Genomic DNA, 22,009 nt, shown 5'->3' on the forward strand with positions numbered 1-22,009 from the left:
TGGTGGCCTTTTTTTTTTTCTTTTTCTTTTTTTTTTTTTTTTTTTCTTTTCTCAAGACTTTCTAGTGTTTCCTGAAAAAATCTTACTTGGAAACACTAAGATTTGTTTTGTTACCCCACAGCCACAGACATCGTATATCTCATCAACATTTTACGTGACAAGCCAACACAAACGAGCTGCTGTCACATGAAGAAATTGATAAATGGTTTCATAAATTCATTATCAGAGAAAATGAAAAGTTATGAAAAAAAAAATAAAAAAATCTTTACAAATAAAAAATATGACCAGTGTGGTGAGCATTTTTATTTCGTTTTCCTGAGTGGAAATGTTTTTAAACCACCTTTTGCTGCAGTTTCACCTGCTAGTCCTTTTTTGGGGTATTTATCTGCCAACTTTGCACATCTTCTTGCGTTTCCCCCCCTAGTCTTTATACAGAAGCTCAGACGGATTTAATGATGAGCATGTGTGAACATCAAGTCTTGTCACAGATCTTCCATTGGATTTAGTTTAAGACTTTGATTAGGCCATCCTAAAACATGTCTCTATTTGAGCTACACCAGTAGTATTAAAGGTTTTTGGCCTGAATGAAACATGGGCAGAAAACTTCCAATTCTCAAGCTTGCCTTGTTAAAGGAAAAGCCAAAGATTTCTTTTTTCCTTCTTACTTACTTCCCTTAGAACGTGTTCTGATCTTAGCATCAAAAATGGGACGTGGTTCAGCCTCTGTAAAAATGAAACACTAGCTGCATTTAGCCAAGATTAATGTGTGCGCCTGCATCTCTTTTTGATTAAAAGTTGCCGAGTGTTTCTTGGTTGGTTCTGTTTACAATCTCTCTGGAAGATAAGCCTCCTCGGTAGTATCTTTGCAGCCAGTACCAGGTTTTTCTCCCAAATACGTGTGCCCTCTATTTAGCTCCATCTGTCTTCCCATTGTTACTCCCCAGCATAAACACGGTGTTATGCCACGGTCTTTCAGGGTGACGCGCAGCCTTGGTTTTACGTCATAGAAATTTCTTCTTGATTTTGATCGACTGGAAATGGGATTCAAAAGGCCTTTCTCTGTGCCACACTTCGATTGAAGTTGGACGATTGTACTGTCAAAAAAAAAAAATAATAATAATAATGCTCCCGCCTGAGCCGTGGATGTCTGTAGTTCCTCCAGAGTTACCAGGAGCTTCATGACTTCTTCTCTGATCAACTCTCTCTTTGCTCAGTCTGTCTGTTTAGGTGGAAGTTCATGTTTGTGTATGTTTACTGTTTTCACATCGCCAACATTTTCAGGTGATTCTTTCAGATATGTGCAACTTTTCGCTACGTCCCTAGAGGAGATTATTTCTGTGCGGATTAATCTTTTACGTCAACAGTTTTCCTGCTTGTGATGCATTTGGAAACCATCAGTAAATCGGAATGAATCGGTGACGGAGCTCCTTTACCCTCCGCCTCCCTGTGTTTGCTCCCGCTAATGTACAGTTTAACACCTAGATTCTGAAGTGCCACGGTAAAAATGCTCTTACGGTAACTTGAATTAAAATGCAGCGCATGCATCTATGCTTAACGTTTGCAAATGCGTAAAGTTTGAGGGTGTGCTGCTGTACACGGACGCTTCCTCGCATTCGGAACCTCTGAAAGTTGACCTTCGTGTCTCCGGCAGGGCTGTGTTTACCGTCGAGCTCTACCTCCGAACGGAGCGAGCCCTGACTGTCGGAGCCGAGACGCAGGATACGCAGCACGACTGGATCCAGGCGCTGGCAAAGGTGACACCGTTCGAGCCGAGCGCACCCACACACACGGCGCGCATTTCCATCCTCCTATAAGTTTGTTTTTCACCTGAAGTTTAAGTGAAGAAGGTTTTTTTCTTTGTGTGTGTGTGTTTTGTTCACGCTGCAATGCCTCTTTCAGTAAGACGAGAGAGGTTTTGCCATCTTCCCCCTTTTGCTGAAGGAGCCTTTTAATAAGTCCCTATATAAATATGCCCACTGTTCCCTCTCTTATCTTTCCAGTCTTAGACGACTTAGTCGCTGGTAGGAAAGAGTCAATGCAGCATCGCTAAACACTCCTCTCCCTCTGCAGAAGAGGCCGGCCTTTCAATTTAAATCGAAAGAACATGGTGCAGAAACTTTTGTCAGCGAATGCAAACTAAAGTGTATACATTCAGTACGGTTGCAGTTACTTTGCATTTGATTTGGACGTGCGAAATATATTTTCCGTCTCTCTGTTTCATGAACGCATGCTGTCCACAGTGCTTCGTCCCACCGAAGGTGGAGGGACTGGTGCGGAAACGAAGCGAACTGATTGGCAGACTCCAGTACAAAGAAGGCCATGACCTGTATCACTGGAGGACGGGCTGGTTCATGCTGGAGGGCTCCGCCCTGCACTTCAGCTCTGGAGATGAGGCGGGAGAGGAGGAAGTGCTTCATCTCAAACAACTGCAAGAGCTCAGTGAGTGCCGTACTGATTTGTATGGTGGGTTTCTGGGGGGGTTTTTTGGAAAGTATTTTCTATTTTTATAATGTCAAACTCGGAGAAAGAGCAATGTAAGGTGCCTGATCAAAAATGTTTGAAAACACAGAAACCATACCAAAAACGGAAAGAATGCAGATATTTCCGAGCGGTATTATTGTCTAGTGTTTGTTTATTAATGTCCAGAAGTTTTAAGTAGACGTCCCACATTGCAGGCTTACTCTCAGCTCTCTCATATTTTAATCTACTGATTGTATTTAAGTAAACTTAGTGTAAAAGGGGCAGAAAGATCAGAAGTTGGAAAGTATGCCCAAATCATCACTCCTCCGCCTCTGTGCATAATAGTTGGTGCGAGGTGTGCATGATGATTTGTTTTGTCATTGGTTTTAAAAAAGAAGTTTCACTTTCTTTCCCTTTTGACTGCCATCATAAAACATTTAATATGCTGACATCTATACTGGCTTTTGACATACGGTGAGCTCATGACTTTCCTGGAGAATGATTGACTCCAATGTTTCTGTGCACATCTACACTACACAAATCTATTCTGAGGTTGAGCTAGCAAAAATAGAAATTAAATTGTCCCCGCGTAATAAAAGCGTCTCCACATTAAGAAAGCAAAAAAGAAAATTTTCTATTTGAAGTAAAGGCACATATGTGATGCACTTACAAAAAGCACCTGTCAAAGTGATTTTCCTGCTTTAGTTTGTTGAGCAGCAGCATCTTCTTTAGAAGGAATTGTGCAAACATGTGCTGGTTTTATCCTTGCCGCTTGTCCAAATTACCGCTGAACATGAGTTATTTCTACTCATCAGCGCGGAAGGCTCCAAAGTTCACACAAGCTTTGGCAGACGTTGAAGATTTTTTGGAACATTTCAATTGATTGCACCAGCGTGACGCACGAACAGAAGGAGGGGAGAATCAATAGATCTTTTTAATCTACTTACAGCTCGGCATGGATCAAATCACGCAAAGTGCCGCCCCATCTTCTCACCTGGGGCGGGATAAAGAACTGCAGCGGTGTTCATTTTTATTCCTGGCTTTCACAAACCATATTTGTCACAGCCGGAGAGCCCCTGCAGCCAGAAGGGGACCCGTGTTTTGTCAGGGGTATGTTGGGCTTTGGAGCGCTGGTAAAAAAAAAAAAAAAAGAAATCGCCTCAGGATTCCTGGTCTGTGACATGGGATTAACTGTTATTTTCTCTGTAGCGACACCACCACATGAAAGGTGCCCCTGTGTAACACTGAGGGATTAAATAAACTCACTTTTCAATTAAAGTCACCAAATAGTTCCTACGTGCTTCACTCCTACATCCGTCAGCTGTTTTACATGCTCTCTGATTCATAGTTATGCTGTATTTGGCTGTTTCACATATCATCGGTTTATTCAGTAATGTGAAATGTTTTCCTGTCCGATCTCTAAACCCCCCACTCCCCCCAAAAAGAACCTTGATCTTTTATTTACATGGTTTCAGTTCATTTAAATTTTGACTTTTCCCAATACAAACAAAAACAAACCAAATAGCAAACCAAAGGAAAGAGCAAAAGAAGGAAAAGAATCTAATGTTGATCCAAAGTAAATAAACTAGATACTCCTATTCAGGGTTGGTAGATAAGTATAAGTAAGTATCCTCTGGTCTAATTCCTTTTCTGGGTTGGAAGAACAGGAGTCTAAAAAGTAGTATTTCTTGGTTCCAAATTCTAATCCCTGTTCTGAGTTGCTACATAAGTGTAAGTAAGTACCCTCTGGACTTTCTAAATATGCTCTAAATTTGTATAAGTGATGAGCACTCCACAGTTTCTAAGTAATAATAAAAACTAAATGTTCCTGTTCTGGAAGAGAACCTGAAGTTTTTAGCGAGGAACCAGAAAATCAAAGTAAAATAAGGAGAAAACAAAAGGTGGCTCTAGCTGGATAATCTTCATATGTCACAGTGCACAACCCATTACATTACAAAAGGAAAGCTTTGTAAATACGGTAAGAACATTTAGCTGTAAAAGTCTCTCTGGTTACATCTTGCATACGACAGCCAAAATGCTAAAATCTGCTTTGTCCGACTTGTTCTGCCTAAACTCCTAAATGAAGATGGATCTTGGCAGAAGATTGCGGTCTTGCACATCCTGTAGTTGTAATTCCAGTGCTTCCTCGCAAAAGTCCATTTAGTTTATTATATGCAGATAGTAGTGAAAACGAAACTGTCTCCCTAACACAGCTAAAAGTTTCAGATCATCAAATAAACTTTTAACGCAGGACACAAAACGACCTGACGAAATGCAAAAAACAGCAGAGAAATTATGATTTAATTTATTAGGAGGGAAACGCTACTTGAAAATGCAGTCTCTCCGTCTGTTAAATTACGACTTGTTTTTCACTTTTTTTCTTTTTCTTTTTTTGAAAGTTTAGATAAATTTCATCAGCCACTCTTAGTCTTGATGCCAAACTGCCATGTTGGAATAAAAATAAAAAAAAAAATCACTTGGAAATGACCCCTCTGACAGCACGGCGCAGGTTAAAACATTGACGACTGGTAAGATTTACAAACGCGTTCATTTGGCTTGGGTCTCCGTTGATCCACAGTGAGAATTAAAACACACAAACAACAAATTATCTCTTGGAAAATATGAGATGCATTTTAATATTTGCTCAGACGTCATTAGTGTTTACAAAAGAAGCTGTTCATCTCTCTTGCAGTCTAATTATGTTTAAAAAAAAATAAAAGTCATGATCAACTCGGGGATTTTTGAACAAAACGCTGCTGTATGTTCGTAAGTCCAGTTAAATCCATTCCTTGTTTTCTGACATAAAAAAACCATCTGCTGACCAGAAGCATTTGTTCACACAGTAACAAAGCTTTGAAAAAAAACACACACACACATAACTGCTTTGAACATTAAGAATTTGGCAAAAAAAAACAAAAAAACAACAACCATAAAATAGATTCTTTGGTGGAAACAAGGCCGCAGACTTATCACATAGACAGATTAAGAAACAAACCCATTGCCGCTGAGCTTGTAGTAGGATGAATGAGGATTTCTGTATGTTTGTTCAAAACGGCTAAGACAAATGTTTTGCATTTTACCTGATAACGCGCCTAATAAACCCCTCTCAAGTCAATCTCTTAAGTTCTTGGCTTTCCTTTCTTGCTATTTGGATCAAAATAAAACGCAGCACCCTTGAAAATGTGCCAGAGAAAATTACAAAAAGGAAAAAAAAAAACACTTTATGAGATTAATTGTATTTCTTTTCCCCGTTTCTGGATCAACATCAACTGGCTGGTACAAAAGACTTGTCAATCAAAGTTAGACAGTCGCCTTTCTTGCAATCAAATTAAAATATATGCTTCTGCATATCTTCAGTGCATGTGTTTTGTTTTTTTTATTTTGTTTTTTATTTGAAGGTTTTTGTATGATGCGCTCCAAATGAATTTATCCAGTGAAGATGCTGAACGCATATAAATCCACCCACGTGTGCGAAAGCTTATATTCTTAAAGGTAATTACAGAATAAAGGTATTTATTAAGGCAGCAATCCGTCTCATAAAATCGACGGTTTGCTAAGATGAAGTCCTGCGTCTTTTTTTCTGTATTTTTCATCCTTCTATCCATTACTGGGGCACAATCAGTGCTTGAGAGTGATGAAAGTGCCAGATGTTGTTGCTAGGAGATTTGAGCAGCCTCGTCTCCTTTTTTTTTTTTTTTTTTTTGTTCTTTCTCTGTTGTGTGTGATTGTTGCCATGATCCAAGCAGCTGTTTGAAGCCCCCGAAGAGATTATGGCTGCGCTTCAGAGTCCCTCAGCTCACTTCCTCTGTATCTCGCTCCCTTATTCCGATTTCAAAAGACTGATTGTGGAGATGAAGAATGTCAGTAAATGTGTCTGTTTTACTGATGCGTTCAATACGACCAACAAGGCAATCTATTTGCATTCAGACCTTTTTTTTGTTGTTGTCGTTGTGAGAATTGTGTATGAATAACAATTTTCTTTGTGCCCTACTTCCCACTTATGTTTTAATCTACCATCATTGTGAAGATGGTATTTTGGAAGTAGTCGCATTTTCCATTACAAAAGAGAAAATCTATAAGTTTAAGACGGCATTTACGTTTTTCTCAGGATTTGCCAGCTGTCACTTCCCTTTCATCTCTCTACATCTTCATTATTCATTTATTTATGTTTATTATTATTTTATTTTATTTTTTTTTGCAAAATCCCAACTGGTAGTAAAGAAGTAAATATAAATGCTTACATTTTTAACAGTACAGTGACAGATTTATTCGTACGGTGTGATACATTGTTGGCTGACATTTGGAAAGGAGCGCCATTTATTTTCCTTGATGCTGATTGGCTCAACCGCCAAAACTGGTAGATATTTCCTTCTGCGGTAGTGCTGTGTCGGTCTCCGTTGTGCATAATGATGTATATTTAATTAGAATTGGTGTTTAAGCTATTAAAATAGACAGTTACGAATTATCTTAGAGGAGTTCTCGAGTATTGGCAGATTTCTGCTATTCAGGAGCCGGTGTGGACCCAAACGAAAGCGGCGTTTCACTGCATCGTTCTTCGAGGAATCCCACAAGTGGTCAAAAGGTGCTTGGGTATTTATTTCGATTAAAATATCTGTCCTGTTAGCATCGCTCAGCTGCAGCTTTTGCAAAAGATGGCACATTTGTTGGCAACTCAGTTGTAACATATTTAGCATTGTAGCATGCTTCTACACTGAAAAGCTCACTGTTTAATGTGTTCATTTATCCAGACCCACACCATCACAGATCCTCCATGCTTAACTCTGGGCATCTGGTGCTTTTCCACATTTCATTCGTTTCAATGAAATGAGCACACCGGCGGTGCCTGGGAAACGACCGGTGCCACCGTCTAACTAAACATGATTAGAAACACAAATAGCACTATGTTCCTGTTAGCGCTCTTCTTCCGTGCTGCTGCTCTGGCAATTTTTCTACTAATGCACTGCATTTTTTGCTGGAGTTTATTCAAGTTTTTGAAGTTGGAATTGTGATTGGTTTCTACCAAGATTACCATTTCTGATGAGGAATATTCTTGAACTGAATATATTAAGAAGGAATGCATAACTTAATAATTTGAAGTCATGCAAGAATTCACCAGGGGAGCATTTTAATGACATACAAAATTTATTTTAGTGTAATAATTCATGTAGGTTACAGCACCTGCTTTCATAAATATATAACATCTAGCAAAAATCCACAGATTTGTTCTGATGTTTCCAGTGTGTGTTGAAGGTGTGTTTTGACGTTTGTCAAAAGACGCTCCGTTACGTCGCACTTCTAATGTGCGTTGTCCGTTAGTCTCCGACCAGAGCACGCAATTCCAGCTCCCCTCCACATGTTTGCGTTTGTGAGGGAAGAAGAGACGGGCATTTTCTCACAATATCCTCAATCTGAAAATTGGCAGGCTGATAGAACGTGATTAATGGTTGTCAAGGAAACTCGATGACCCCCGAGATGTTCCTCTGCCTGGCAGTTATCCAACTGTGAGCTTTTGACATTTTTAGTTTTTTCCATTCACCTCCCTTACCATCTTTCTCACAGTGAGATGACAAGAAACCTACAACCTGATTTTACTTTGAAATTTTGAAAAGTCTGATCAGAGATCTAGACGATATCATGTTTACTCGCCATGTTTGCTTATTGGGACGTTCGGGCAAAATCGAGTCAATGTCAGACGTCTGATCTGGAGCGTCTGATTAATCACGCAATCTCACACTGATATTTTGTCGTACATACCTCTTTTCCGCTAAAGCAGTATTTCAAACACTGTTGGATTTTGGATGAATAAAATCCGTCCAATCAATTCGCTCTACATGCTCTTTAATTTTTATCACAAATACCAGTACCGTCTAAATCATCTATAGACATGAACCCTACATGATTGGTCAAATGCATCATCGGGATTCAGATGATGCATGTATCGCGCATGAAAATCGATTTCCAATTTTCGTGCAACCTTCTAAATATTTTATTGATTGTGTAGTAATGGATCTCACTCATCCAGGTCGTTCTAAACATTTCACATCTGATCTGAAAGTTTAAAGTTGTTAGCCAGTGTTTCTGTTAAAAGAAGGCTAAATCACTGTTTAACAATCCTTTTCTATTCCCAAAGCTATTATGTCGAGTCGCACATTTTTTCTTCTCCTAATCAGCAAGGCTGTACGAATGACTGTTGTAATGATGTGACTTGACTACACAATCTGACATGAAGAAAGCCAAGTCTTATAAAATATGTGATAACCTGAATGCTGATCAATTTCATTGTACTTTTTTTTTTCTCCTTTCTTTGCTCCAATATGGAATCTTACCAAGAAGATGCAGTACCAGAGATTGGATCAATAGTTGTCTCAGAGCATGACTTTTAATACAAGTCTTATTTGCTTACCACATGTCTGCGCTATGCTTTAAAGTCTGGTCAGATATCTTTCCAGAAAATTTAAAAACAAAACGAGAACAAAAATTGGTCAGATGAAATGTTACATATTTTACCTTAACACTAGCATTGTTTCCTCCCTCTTGAGAGTTGCAACCTTTAAAAAAAATGCTGTTAAATATTATTTTTACGAGACCTTTATCAGAATGGAGAACTACACATTGCGTTGCAGCACAAAAGCTTGAAAAGAAAGGATTAGATGAAGTCCCATATGCCTAAGGTTGTTTGAAATGTTTAAATTCTCACATTCTTTAATTAATGAATGAATGTATTTATTATCTTCCATGCGTTATATTTACCATCTTCTATGAATTTACAAATAAACGTTGTACAATTGAGACAATATTGCTTTTTTTCCATTTTATTTAAATATGAGTTCTATTCTTATGTCCTGCTGCATTGTGATTTCTGTCAGTCGACTGTGTAATGCTCTTCTGTTTACATCAGCATAACTTCATGTTATGAAATATTCTTCCGCTTGCCTTACAACAAACACAACATCTACATTTGTGTCAGTGTTGACGTCTTTGGGAACTTTTGCAATTTTAAAGTACATGAAACGGTGCGAAATGCAATTGAAATATCCCGGTTTCTTCTTGATTCGTGATTAGGATTTGTTTGTGCATATCGAGGTTTGGTGTGTTTGTGACCGACTTAAAGTATAAATACATCAAAAAAAAAGTCCTTAATAATGGACACTTCATGCATCATCTTTCAAGTTTAGCCAAATAGAGTTGCAAATGGCAAACCTAAACTGTCCCCTGCAAACCTTTTCTTTCCTCAGCTGTCTCCACACATGTCGAGGGCGAAGACAAGATCCAAGTTCTTCTGATGGTGGAAAGCGGAAGGTATGTCTTTGACAAAAAAATAAAAAATAAAAAAAGATAATCATTATGTTTTTCCATTCACCAAAAGCATATTCATTAGTCAGTGTTGTTAGTTTTTTTTTTTTTTTTTGTCTTGTTAGTCCAAATCCACTTCACCTTCTGTAGCCATCTGTAGTAATTAAAGCTACGCCTGAGATAAGGAGACAAGGACTGAGATGGTAACACAATGCGGCTGAGAATTTCCGACTCCATTTACTTATTTATTTATTTAAATAACGCAACAAGACTTTGTGCTGATGCCACTAATTGCTGTTTGTTTGTGTGTATTTCATCAAACCTCACGGGAAGACGTAGAAGCGCTTTTGTATTCCTTTAATCTCGGCAGTTGTTTGTTAAATGATTCAGAAGTGTTTTTTTTTTTTGTTTGTTTTTTTGTTTTTTTTTCCCAAAACGTGTGAACCTCGGGTGATCTTCACTCAGGCTTTTAGCTGATATTATCATCTTTTCGCCAGAACAATTTACATCCACGGGTTCAACAGGATGGACTTTTCTCTGTGGCACTCCGCAATCACGCTGGCCGCCGGCACAGACGGCAGAGCGCTCGGTGACCAGCAGCTGACCAAAAACGGCGTCCCTATTATAGTTGACAGCTGCATTGCTTTTGTCACTCAGTACGGTGAGTCGCCGCATATTTACCTGCAGAGCCTCGAGTCTGGAAGAGTGAGTTCTGTATGACTAATGTTCAGGTTTTTTTCCCCCCCTTGAGGAGCTTATTCATCCAACGGAGATGAGATTTTCATGCTTTTTAATGTTGTCTGGCACAATGTGGTGACATTATCCTACCTCGCTTTTCACGGTATTTTTAGAAATGTCAGAAAGGCAGTCCACTTTTCACCATGCTCTCGCTGTGGGACCGCTCCCAACAAAAATATACGGCTCCATGCAAAGGCGTTGATAGCCCTTGCGGTGCTTTCTCGTTTCGTCGTGTTACAGCCACGAGCTTTAATTCGTTTTCTTGGGATTTTAGAAAATAGACTGAAGTAAATTAGCGCCCAACTGTGGAGTGGATTGACACGGATATGTTGATTTTCTTCCAAATAAAAATTTGAAACGTGTATGTGTGTGTGTGTGTGTGTGTGTGTGTGCTTATATTTGGTTGCCTAAAATATTTAACTATTCTGCTTTCCAAATTAGTTCAAAATAAGTGAAATTAGATGGAGAGCAATTCAATATGATTTCAGCCTTAGAAAGAATACTTTCACAAAAGTCTGAATGAGAAGAAGTAATGCATTTAATAAAGCCTTATTAGATGAGAACAACAATATAGTCAAAAGAGTCTGTCAAGTTTGCACTAGCTAACGGTTAATTCGGGCCGTCTTTTATAGTTTTTTATCAATAGAGCTCGTGACAGTAGGTTGTCTTGTCGTAGTTTCTTGGTGTTTCCCCCAAAAAAAGGGAGGAAAGGGTTGATTAAACTGCAAGTGTGAAGTTGTGGATTGCTATGCACCAAAGATTTTGTGGCACTAAAGCAGAGATAGTCTTGCCAATTACCTTTTGTGAAGAAAAGGGGGTTCTCTTTGATGTTAAAGAGGACAGCTTTGATCCTGATGAGCTCTGGGTCGGGAAGGTAACAAAAAGATTAGTCTCGAGCATTAAGGACCCAAACCCCTGCTGCTTTATGACTCTGTAAGAGTGTCTGTGCGAGAACAGCTGACCTATCTTATGACGAGACTATTCATATAATCTAAGGCTGTTTAGGATTGGGAAAAAGTTCAACGTTTAGATGAGACAGCTGTAGTTGTCATGCCAGGCCACTATGTGGCACTGTGATTTTTAGCATGTCATTGAACGCGCATGCGCTTTTGACACTGAATCCTCCTCCTCAATAGTTTCTACCTCATTTAGAAAACAGTAACTCATCTCAAATGGCCCAAGTGCTCATGCAATACGCATATCAACTTAGAAGTTGTGTTAAACTGAACAGGTTAAGTAGCACGCAGTACAATGATAGCTGTGATTGAATTTGTAACAAAACATATAGAAGCTCAAGGGTGTCGATATTTTCGCAAAGCGGTTACCAAAACCTACATTATACACAGATGATTGCCACTTTGGCAGCGCTGCTGTAAAACTGATGTAAGAAACTGTGACGTGACGAGGCCAAGATGTCTTGCAGCAATACTTTTATCCTACAGTTTTACAATCCAGCACTTCTTAAGAAAAAAAAAAAATCTGTGCTCTGCTAGATTCTTAATAAATAACCACACTCTCGATGCAGGCTTGTGCCAGGAGGGGATCTACCAGTCTCCGGGGGATCCTGCCCGGGTGTCCCTCCTCCTGGAGGAGTTCACTCGTGATGCCCGCAATGTGAAGCTGAGGAACAAGGAGCATCAGCTGGAAGACGTAACAGACACCCTGAAGCGCTTCTTATCCCAGTTGGAGGATGCACTTTTGACCAAGGAGCTCTATCCTTACTGGGTGTCAGCTCTGGGTAAGTGAGGTGACTGAGATGGAAGAGGGTCTAAGACGGGAGAGAAACAAAAGGCTGTCTTAAAAAGATTCTGTATTGCAGCTTCTTTACTGTACAGTGATGAACAAATGCAAACAGATTCAGTCAAAATGTCCTCTTTCCATTGTGGAGTCATAGAAACACCAACAACAAATAGGCGCACAAGCCTGAATTTATCACAGATTTTCTCACAAACCGCATTTTCACAGGCGTCACGTCCACACCTGTGTGAGATGTGTTTGACACCACTGTCCTGCGTCTCAGTGGGGAGAGTAGTCATCTTGCAATCTGTTAAAGCTGTTTCTTTTTTTTTTTTTTCTTTTTCCAGCTTCCTTCTGTCTCGTCGGGGTGCCCGATTCAACGTATGAATGTTGTGAACGTGGCGCTAGTTTAAAAGCGCTTTGAGTGTTTGGTATGGCTAGAAAAGTGCTACACATATTTAGTCAATTTACCATTTGGGCTGCCCAGTTGTGCCCAGGTTCCATCCATCAAGCCTTTAAAATTAGATAAAGTGGAGGACTCTGGAGGTAGTCTTCCTCGTTATTCACTCCAATTTGTGCAATGCACCGCTACCACTGGGAGCTTAACAGCCGCTCTGCAGGATGCTGCCACCACCGTGCTTGGTGCCCCTGCTTTTAGTCTGAATGCCGTTGCTTTGACACCTCCAAACGTTCGTCTTGATATCGAGAGCAAATGGGTCGATCTTTGTCTCATCCGGCTCTAAAACCTTCGTTGGAGATGTTGTTTAATCATCACGCCGTCATCGTTAATGGGACAAAAGTGTTGCAATGACTGCCGCGTTTTTGTGCGCTTTCGTTCGCAGACGAGACGGACGAGAAGCAGAGGGTGAAGAAGTATTCAACTTTCATAGAGAGTTTGCCAAAAATCTACAAGTCGACTCTTCATGCCTTGCTTCAGCACCTGTACAGGTATGTGCACGCAGACTCACGGTTTTGGTCACAGTCAGGGAATCTCAGTCCTCTTCACCTGCAATTGGAAGTGGGTCGTGTTTTTGTTTCACCACCAAGCTCCTGCAGAAAACATGCATGTTGTAGCTGATTTTTAATATAGCTAGTCCACAGTGAAAAAAAAATATAAAAATACCAAGCAAAACAACAAAAACACCCTTTAATTTGTCCTGGGGAAAAGTGGTCTGGGTTTCTCTTAAGATTCAAAAGAAATTTGAGCCGTTGCATCCAAATAGCTCTCGATTTGCCATTTGTCCACTTGTGATTCATCTATTGTTCCTTATTTTCTGAAAAAAACCCAAAAAAAACTGCTCTACTTTGTATAATATAACATTTTGTTATACTTTCCCCATTCACAAGTCTTGCTTAGTTTCCAAGACATTGTCATAAATACAGTACAGTGGGAATGCTGGCAGGTTCTTCAAAATGCAAGCTTAATTAGAAAAGGCTGCTTATCACTGGAAAAAACTGTGTCCTTGGGTTGAAAACGCTGAATAAATTCCTCATTGTTTGTACCGTTTGCCCATATTTTCCGTCTCAACCAGATTGTGCGGCACATTATTGAAAGCGCAGGCAATTAGCAAACAAATTGCAGAACTCCTCAGTAAGAGTGGCTCTGTTCATAGCTCAGTGGGAATTGTTTTTTTTTTTTTTTTTAACTATAGAAGTTATTCCTCTCAGCTTATTCCATGAGTTTCTGATATTTCCATTCTCATTCAGCTCATCGCCCGAATATACAAAACATTTAGCTTTATTATTCAGCTTACTGATGATAAGCAGCAGGTTGGCGTAAAATAAAACAATAGCAATTAGTGTTAAATGAACTGTGCATCCGAACACTGGATGCAAAAATTTAAGGGCGCCAGCTTTCCTCTCTGGATCTTGTCCCGCCGCAGCATCACGGCACAAAGCTGTTAGGTTCTTCCACCTCTAATTGGATTAAGACATGAGCACTCTGCTGTCATCATGTCTTATTCACTGATGCTCACATCACACACACCTCTCCCTCCTCAGATACCTGCACCGGTTTGTTGTCACTCAGCTGTTAATTATATGTACCGATTCAAGAATGCCTAATTGGCCCGGTGCTGAGTTTGGCCCAGAGCCTCGCATTTTATTCAATTCCGAGTGCGCCGTAAAGATGTAAGCTGCTGGTGCTGAGCTCTCTGTGGTCGTTTGCTTACCTTCAGGGCTTCGGGTTCTTTTCTTTTTTCGTTTTTTTTTTCTTTTTTGTACAGGATTCAGCAGTGCTCCCACCTCAACGGAATGCCGAGTGAAAAACTGGCCGCCGTCTTCTCCTCCTGCCTGTTCCAGACGCAAGGACAGACTCCGCAGGAAATGAGCGTGATTCGTGACCTAATCAGCAACTACGTTACGCTTTTTAGTGTAAGACAAAAAAAAAACAACAAAAAAAAAAAAAACGCTTTGGTGTTTTAATTCATGTTTTTTGTGTGTGTGTGTGTGTGCGCAATTTTAAACAATTGATGGACATAAAAAGACTTCAAGTTTTACTCGCTCTCTTGATATGGGTTTTCCGCCTGCGAAGTTAGGTAACATCCGTCTTTTTCATTGCATAAACGCGTTGCATAAGTTGTAAAAAAAAAACAAAAAAAAACAATCCACTGTCTTCGCTGCTATTTTGCATTGTGTCCTATGTATGCCAAGTTTATTCTCCACACACTGCATCTCCAAAACTAAAAACAACTATCATAAAAAAAGAAAATCAGGGAAGAGAAACAGAAACAGGTCAACTGGACCAAAATCCACATAATAAAATCTACCTCAAGAGGTTATTGTGCGTTGGGCAGATCATTCCTGCGTCATGGCTCAATATAAAAATGTCTGAAGCTATTTATTTCACAAATACCTAACTTGAACAAAAAGAGTGATAACGGCTCTCTTACAGACCAATTTCCTTTTGGAAGCAGGACAACTCTTGGTCATCTGCAACATTATTTCACAAGGTTTGAAAGATTTTGAAGAGATTTCAAAATTTCTTCGATCATAGTTTTTTTCTTCTTCTTCTTCTTTTTACTGTCTCTTCTCTGTGGTTTATGTCTACATACTGAGATGGCCAATGAAAAAAGGTTAACTTTGCATGATTCCATCAATTCAGGCGAGACGTTAAGGTCCCAAAGTAGCAAATCAGCCCCAAACCGTTACACTGCCACCGCCATATTTGATTGTCCGTGTCATATTCCATTTCTGAAATGTTGTTTGTTTTTTTTTTACACAAACTAAAACAAACTTTCCCAGAATATTTCCCAAAAGCTTTGGAGCCATCAGGATACGATGTAAGAGAGGTGTTTATGTTCTTTTTGGTTAGCTGCGTTTTCTCCCTTGGACCTCTACCAAGGATTCACGTCCCTCCTGATCTCTTTTCTTGTTGAATTATGAACACTGACCTTCTCTGAGGCAAGTGAGGCGCGCCGTGCTTTACCTGCCACTCTAGGTTATTTTCTGACTTCCTGTTTGAATCGTTGATGGGCTCCTGGAATAACTTCTATGGGTCACCGCTCTCACTGTTAGCTTGCTGGATCCCAGAACCTCACAAATGACTTTGCAGCCTTACCTACACGGATATCTGTCGATAACTTTACCGTACTTTTTTGGCTTGTTGCGAATCGCAGGTTCTATTTGAGGGGATTTCTTGACTCTGCAGGTCTGTCACTTCAACTCCCAACTTATCTCGGATAACCTCCCCCGCTCCCCCTCATAAATAAAATCATGATTTGAACTTTACTTACTTGCTTAATAACATAATTTGGCACTCGTGTTTAAATGCATGCCTGCAGCTAAATGTAAATATTTTCCAAATAAAGAATGCAGATGATCCTATTGCAGCTGGAGTATGAGCAATCAGTGAAATGGTGTGCAGCAATTTAGCATCTGTGGCAATATAAGTCGCAGTTCTGCTTTCAAATGAAAGCAAATGGAAACTTTACAAAGCATGAAGTGCACTCAGCCGGACGTATCGGACCAGAGTTTGTCCTGACAACAGAAGTGGAGATGAATCAAATATCTAAATAAGGACCATATTGCAAATCTGAACCGAGCTGCAGTTATGACTTTATTTGCACTCGGAACCATCTGGGGAGCAGAGCTGCTGCTGCCACGTCTCCAGGACTCTCGTGACTTTTTGCCGATGTGTAGATGAGTGAGAGAGGGGGGCCACGGGATCACGCTTACCCTCGCAGAGCTGACACGGCTTACGGGATAAGCGGCACCGAGCAGCTGCTAATTCCCACGTGGAGCTTCCCAATCTTTCCCTTGTTTAGATGTTACAGGAGAAGCATTCGCTCCAAATCGGTTCGAGACGCCATCGTTTGCATGACAAATAGCCATTAAGCTTAGAGTGAATGCACTCGATGTGACATAAAAAGAGAGGAGACGTCTCAGTAATTAAGCCTCGGGTTTGTGCCGGATGTCGTCGGCAGACTCTTATTATCAGGCCCAAACACACACGACGAGTTTGAGAGTCCCCCCAACCCTCATCCACCCCTCCGTCTCCTCCCCTCCCACCATCTTCTCCACCATTTCTATGACTCTAACAAATCGAATTGTTCTTTGAAAATGATAATGAAGTTTAAGAAAAAGAAAAAAAAAAAAGGAAAAAGTTGGAAAAAGAAATGTAATTTCCCCCAACAGATCTTTATGAAAGCAGACTATTCAGCTGGAGCTGAGCGGTATCAAACATTTCCAGCCCACTTTTTACTTCAGAAATTAGTTTTCGGAGGTTTTTCCTGAATGACCTGCTTCTGCTGCTAGAATTTTAAACCTTCCTCTGGGTTAGACCTGCTCCTCTGTTTTCTTTTTACTGTGCCTTGCAAAAGTGCTCGCACTCCCTGGATTTTTTTTTACCACATTTTGTCAAGTTTTTGCAATGATTTGTTTGGGCTATATGATTCACCAAGGCTTTGTAGAGCATGATTGTGATGAGAGGAAAAATTATTCCACTTTCTTTAGAAAGAAATCTGATAAGCGTGGCACACAATTGCACTCAGCCCACCTGCTACTAGCACTTTGCAGACGTGAATTTCCCTGCAGTTAGTTTTCCATGTTCCTTTCGACTCTGACCCGCCGTCCTGCTCATGAAAATCACCCCGCTGCATGATTCTGCCATCGTCATGTTTCACAATGCAGACGGTGTGCTCAGGTCAGTGTTTCGCCACACTTCATGTGTGGCAAAGAAGGACAGTTTTTGTCAGTTCTTTTGTCAAAATATTCTTCCACCTGACCTGTGGATCTTTGCAGCTCCTCCAGAGCTACTGTGGACCCTTCGGTTTGATAACGTACCTCTATTTTAAACTACTCAACTTTATTCCCAACTTATCTGCTGTGTGTGTGTGTGTGTTCTTCAAGATGCTGTTTGTCTGCTAAATGCCTCTAACAAGCCTCTTAGTCCTTCAAGGAAAAGCTGCATTTTATGAGATTTAATTGGCAAACTGCTGGACTCTACTAACTAGGTGACTTCTGAAGGCAACAAGACATACTGGATTTAATTTAGGGGTGTCCAAGTTAAAGGGGGGCTGGTGACGGATTCAAAGTCCGGAGCTCAGTAAACGATTCGCAAACCACGTCTCGTGTTGTTTCCACTTCACGATCGCACACTGCTTTGTTGCTTTATCACCTAAAATCCAAATAGCACACAACCTCGGGCTGAGTGCGTATTCCCATCAAGCGAGTACAGGTGTCTTAAATGGGAGCTGTTTTGTGTCCGATTGTGAACGCTGATGTGTTTTCTGTTTTGCCTCAAACAGGTCAATGAAGACCAGGTGCAACAGATGGAGACAGAGAATAGCTTCATCACACGCTGGAATGAAAAGAAGGACACAGCAGTAAGTCGACCCACACGGTCCAGATAGAACCGCGTGTTCCGGGTCTGCAAGAGCCGCTTCTGGGTGTGTGTGTGTGTGTGTGTGTGTGTGTGTGCGTGTGCGTGCACATCGATTTGCCTGCATGCATTATGGGACTCAAACGCGGGCTTCGTTTTTCTGTTGTGTGTGTTTTTTTTGTTTTGTTTGTTTTTTCTAGCCGAAATGAGCAGGGGAGGCAGAAGGAGCAGAAGCTGGGATTTTGTTCTCGTTGACCTTTACAGCAGGTGCTTTATGCCTGAATGACGGGGCCAGAAAAAAAAAAAAAAAAAAAAACCCTCTTGGTTTAGATAAGTTGGTGGAAAATTAAATCCCGTGGTGCCCCCGTTGCAGAAATCAGAAAGGAGTTGTTTATGAAGACTTTCTGCCCCCACAATCTTCCCCTCCGACGTGTCCGTTCTGTCGAGCATGTTGGGCCTGAGGGCTACTCAGAGGAGAGCTACTGCAGGTAAAAACTACACAAACTAAAGAGGATGGTTAGGTTTTTATTTAAAGTAAAAAAAAAAAAAAAAGGCTTCAAAATTGGAAAGTACATAACGTGTTTTTTTTTGGGTTTTTTTGTGGTTTTTTTGGTTTAAAAAAAACCTCGTTATGAAGGCTTCCTCTTTCAAACAATGGAGATTTCTGGAAATGTAAAAGTTGTCTCGCCTACATTAAGTTAGTTCAGCTTGGTGCCCGTGTTTTAGGGAGGAATTAGCATTCTAAAGTGAAGCTCGGATTAATTTAATGCTACATTAATCATCTGACTTTACTTTTTTCTTTGTCAGTTTTAATTACTTGCTGGCTTTGCTTCTGCCTTGGCGTTGAGGAGCATGTGTGCGCCAAGTTCAAAACGGGGATCCCGCGCGTTCTGAAAAGTTCTGGGTTTTTAGGGACGAGTATTTTCCAGGTCTGGAACAACATGAAACGAGACAAGATGTACTCATGTCTGCCATTTTTTTCCCCCTTTGCCTTCTTCTTTTGCATCCTTCCTTCTGTTCTTCCTTCCTTGCATGAGGACAGATTCTCCCTTGAGTCACCATTCCCTTCTTCCCTCCCTCCTTTGCTTCCTTAATTGTATATTTCCTTACTTCCTTTGGTCCTTTCTTTCCATTGTTTCCTCTTTTTAATTTCCTCCCTCCCTTGCATCTATCCTTCCCTCCTTGTATCCTTCCTTCTGGTCCTCCTGACACCTTGATCCTTCCTTCTTACCTTCCCTCCTTCTGTCGATGCTTCCTTCCTTGCATGACTTCGTGTGACTAGAGCCCAGACTGACGCTGGGCTTATTTGCACTAATTCAACCTTGCTTTCTTCTTTTACAAAAAAACACTTTCTATATTCACATTTACATTGAGAACAAAAAAAAAAACAATACTCTCACAAATTACATAAGTATATTTAAATTTTAAATGTTCGTTCAAAGCAAAGTAGAACTTGTTTGTGTCTAGAAAAGTATAGAATTTTTACATTAAATATTAGTCGGGACCAAAGCCACAGACTGAGATGCCTTTTTTTCTTTCTTTGCATCCTTCCATTTTGCTGCAGAGCATCTCCTCGCCACTCTCGTCTGAAAATGCGATAAAAGTTTATGAAAATGTAATTTGCCACCCACAGGTTTATAAAGGTTGAACTCGCAGTGCTTTCCTATTTATTTATAGTGTGTCTGAAGCCTATATAAGCTGTCACATAAAGCAGAACTTCACTTGGCTCCTTTTTTTAATCACTGATTTACTCGGCTGTGGGTTTTTTTTTCTTTTTTTTTTTTGGACAGAAAACGATAACAGATTATATTTCATTTTTAGCTTTTTAATTTATCTTTCATTGGAGCCATTATCGAGGTCGGGGTTTTATGTAAGGCCCTCAAATTTCAAATTTGTGGCGCTTTGTCTCCTGAAGACAATCGAAGACGTGAGAGCCGTTTTTTCTGCTGCAATATTTCAGCAAATGTTGTAAAATCATTTTAATTCCGGATGTAGCTGTAACGGTCACATTAATGAGTGTTTTCTTATGTTTTGATAAACGTATTTATCATAACAATGTAGCGCCGCACTTATGACTACCAAAACGGTGAGTTTCCAATTCTGATTTTGCCATATAAAGTCATATATTGCAGATCATTATATGTGTTCCATCTTCGTTAGGTTGCTGTGGTGCAGTATTTGTTGACCTTTAGGGGTAGGGGTAGTTCCAGTTCATTCAGCTATCTGCAGCAAGGGGGCGCTGTGTGGCTCAGTTGGTAGAGCCCGTGCAGGATGTGCAGAGGTTTGTGGTTCTGGGTTCGATTCCCGGTGTTGGGAATCTCTCTCATCCTGTCCAGGCCACTAGATCCTGTACATGCTTTTTTTTTTTTTTTTTTTTTTTTTTTGCTTTAAACTCATAAAATCATGCGTTATTTCTGCTTCATCTCTGCATTGTTTACCTGATTTTATATATCTAGAGATTTGTATGGTCAAGCCTCTGCGCCTGAGTGAAACCATTCGGATGTGGATAGGATAGGTTATTTTTTTATTTATTTATTTTTTTAAGAATCTTCAATGCTGACTGAACTGCAGCAGTTTTTGAGTGCAAGATCATGCTTCTGGGAATGCTTTTTAAAATTCTTTAAATATGTAACCACTTTTGTAATATATTATGAAGCCAAATTCATACTCGTACCGGGAATAACTCCTACTAAGCTGTGTATTGCAAAAAACACCATCTACTGAAGTACAAATCTGGATAATTGGCTTACTCCTACTTAATTTATTTAAACCTTCCTCCTTCAGATTTCTTATTGTGGGCAACATCCTTTTCCCTCCCTCACACAATGTGGAGCATCCCGATGCTAACACTGCTTTATATCTTTACTTCAGATCCAGCTTGGCAAGCGAAGTGACTTTAAATTCCTCAGTTTCTCAACAAAAATGTTGCAGAAATCACAATCAAATTCTCTTTAGGAAAAAATAATAAAAAAAGAAGCAAAAGCAAAATCCAAATGAGCCATTAAGTCACTTTTATTCTTTGCTTAGTTACCTCTGCAGCTGTTTTGAGTTAGGCTGCACTTACACTCAGCTGCACGTCCAGCTAAGTGCTGACATGCCATGCCAATCTTCCGTTCGGTGTTATTGTAGCCATAGGGAAATATTAGAAAACAGTGCTTGTGCAAATGTTGATTCACTGGCAGTTGTCTAAATATTGAATCTGAACCGCCAATTAGGAAAACCGTCTGGAGATCTTTGACGTTTTTGGACTGAAAGGTTGCTAAACATGTTGCAGATCGCTTCCTTGTTGGCCTAAAATTTTTGCAAACCAATTTTAGTTCTAAAGGTCATTCAAGTAAATCCAATAAATAGCTTTGAAATGTTGATTAAATTTTTTTGGTGGAAAAAATGTTAGCCAATCCAGCAAGACTCTTTTGAATAAGTATTTCCCCCCACCGTATCATTTACTTATCACGGTTCTATGGTTTGAAGGGTTTTTAGCAGCACCTTAGCAGCACCAGATCTTTGACTTGGCCACTAGATTTTCATTTTATGTTTGTCAGAGATGAATCCGTCGGTGTGAAGTGGTTTGTTGTCCTGCTGCACTACCCAAGTGTGGTTAAGATCACATTTCTGACCTGATGGCTAGAAAACCTCCTCCTGTATTTTCGGGAAATAGAGCAAAATTCATGGCTTCATCAGTCGGACCTAAAGCAACAAAGCAGACCCAGAACACGACGGTAACGCTGCCAATTCTGACTCAAAATTAGTTTTATTTCAGCTTCTAAAAGCTGCAGTTGTATCCCAACAGACCTACGAATATTTTACAAAAATGTCCTTTCAGTCATGAACAGCATTTTATGGCAAAAGGAAGTATTTGTTTCTCATTATGTAATCATGAACACTGATGATAACAAAGCCAAGAGCGGCTGCAGTTCTTCAGATGTGCTTTTGTGAGATGTTGGATCGAGTCAGTGATGT

The 22,009-nt window shown here is 40.1% G+C and overlaps 1 protein-coding gene across 5 annotated transcripts in view; it reads left to right on the top strand.

The window, feature by feature from the left end:
• Positions 1-22,009, top strand: part of arap2 (ArfGAP with RhoGAP domain, ankyrin repeat and PH domain 2) — a 131,651-nt gene that overhangs the window by 88,916 nt on the left and 20,726 nt on the right. For all 5 annotated transcript variants that reach the window (XM_007551328.2, XM_007551330.2, XM_007551329.2 and 2 more), the window contains 8 exons: positions 1,652-1,754; positions 2,241-2,439; positions 9,696-9,759; positions 10,251-10,414; positions 12,017-12,229; positions 13,071-13,176; positions 14,454-14,601; positions 17,976-18,053. In XM_007551328.2, coding sequence (XP_007551390.1) covers positions 1,652-1,754; positions 2,241-2,439; positions 9,696-9,759; positions 10,251-10,414; positions 12,017-12,229; positions 13,071-13,176; positions 14,454-14,601; positions 17,976-18,053 — 1,075 coding nt within the window. The remainder of the gene's footprint in view (positions 1-1,651; positions 1,755-2,240; positions 2,440-9,695; positions 9,760-10,250; positions 10,415-12,016; positions 12,230-13,070; positions 13,177-14,453; positions 14,602-17,975; positions 18,054-22,009) is intronic.

Source organism: Poecilia formosa, unplaced genomic scaffold (assembly GCF_000485575.1).
Source record: "Poecilia formosa unplaced genomic scaffold, Poecilia_formosa-5.1.2 Scaffold41, whole genome shotgun sequence".
Lineage (NCBI taxonomy): Eukaryota > Metazoa > Chordata > Actinopteri > Cyprinodontiformes > Poeciliidae > Poecilia > Poecilia formosa.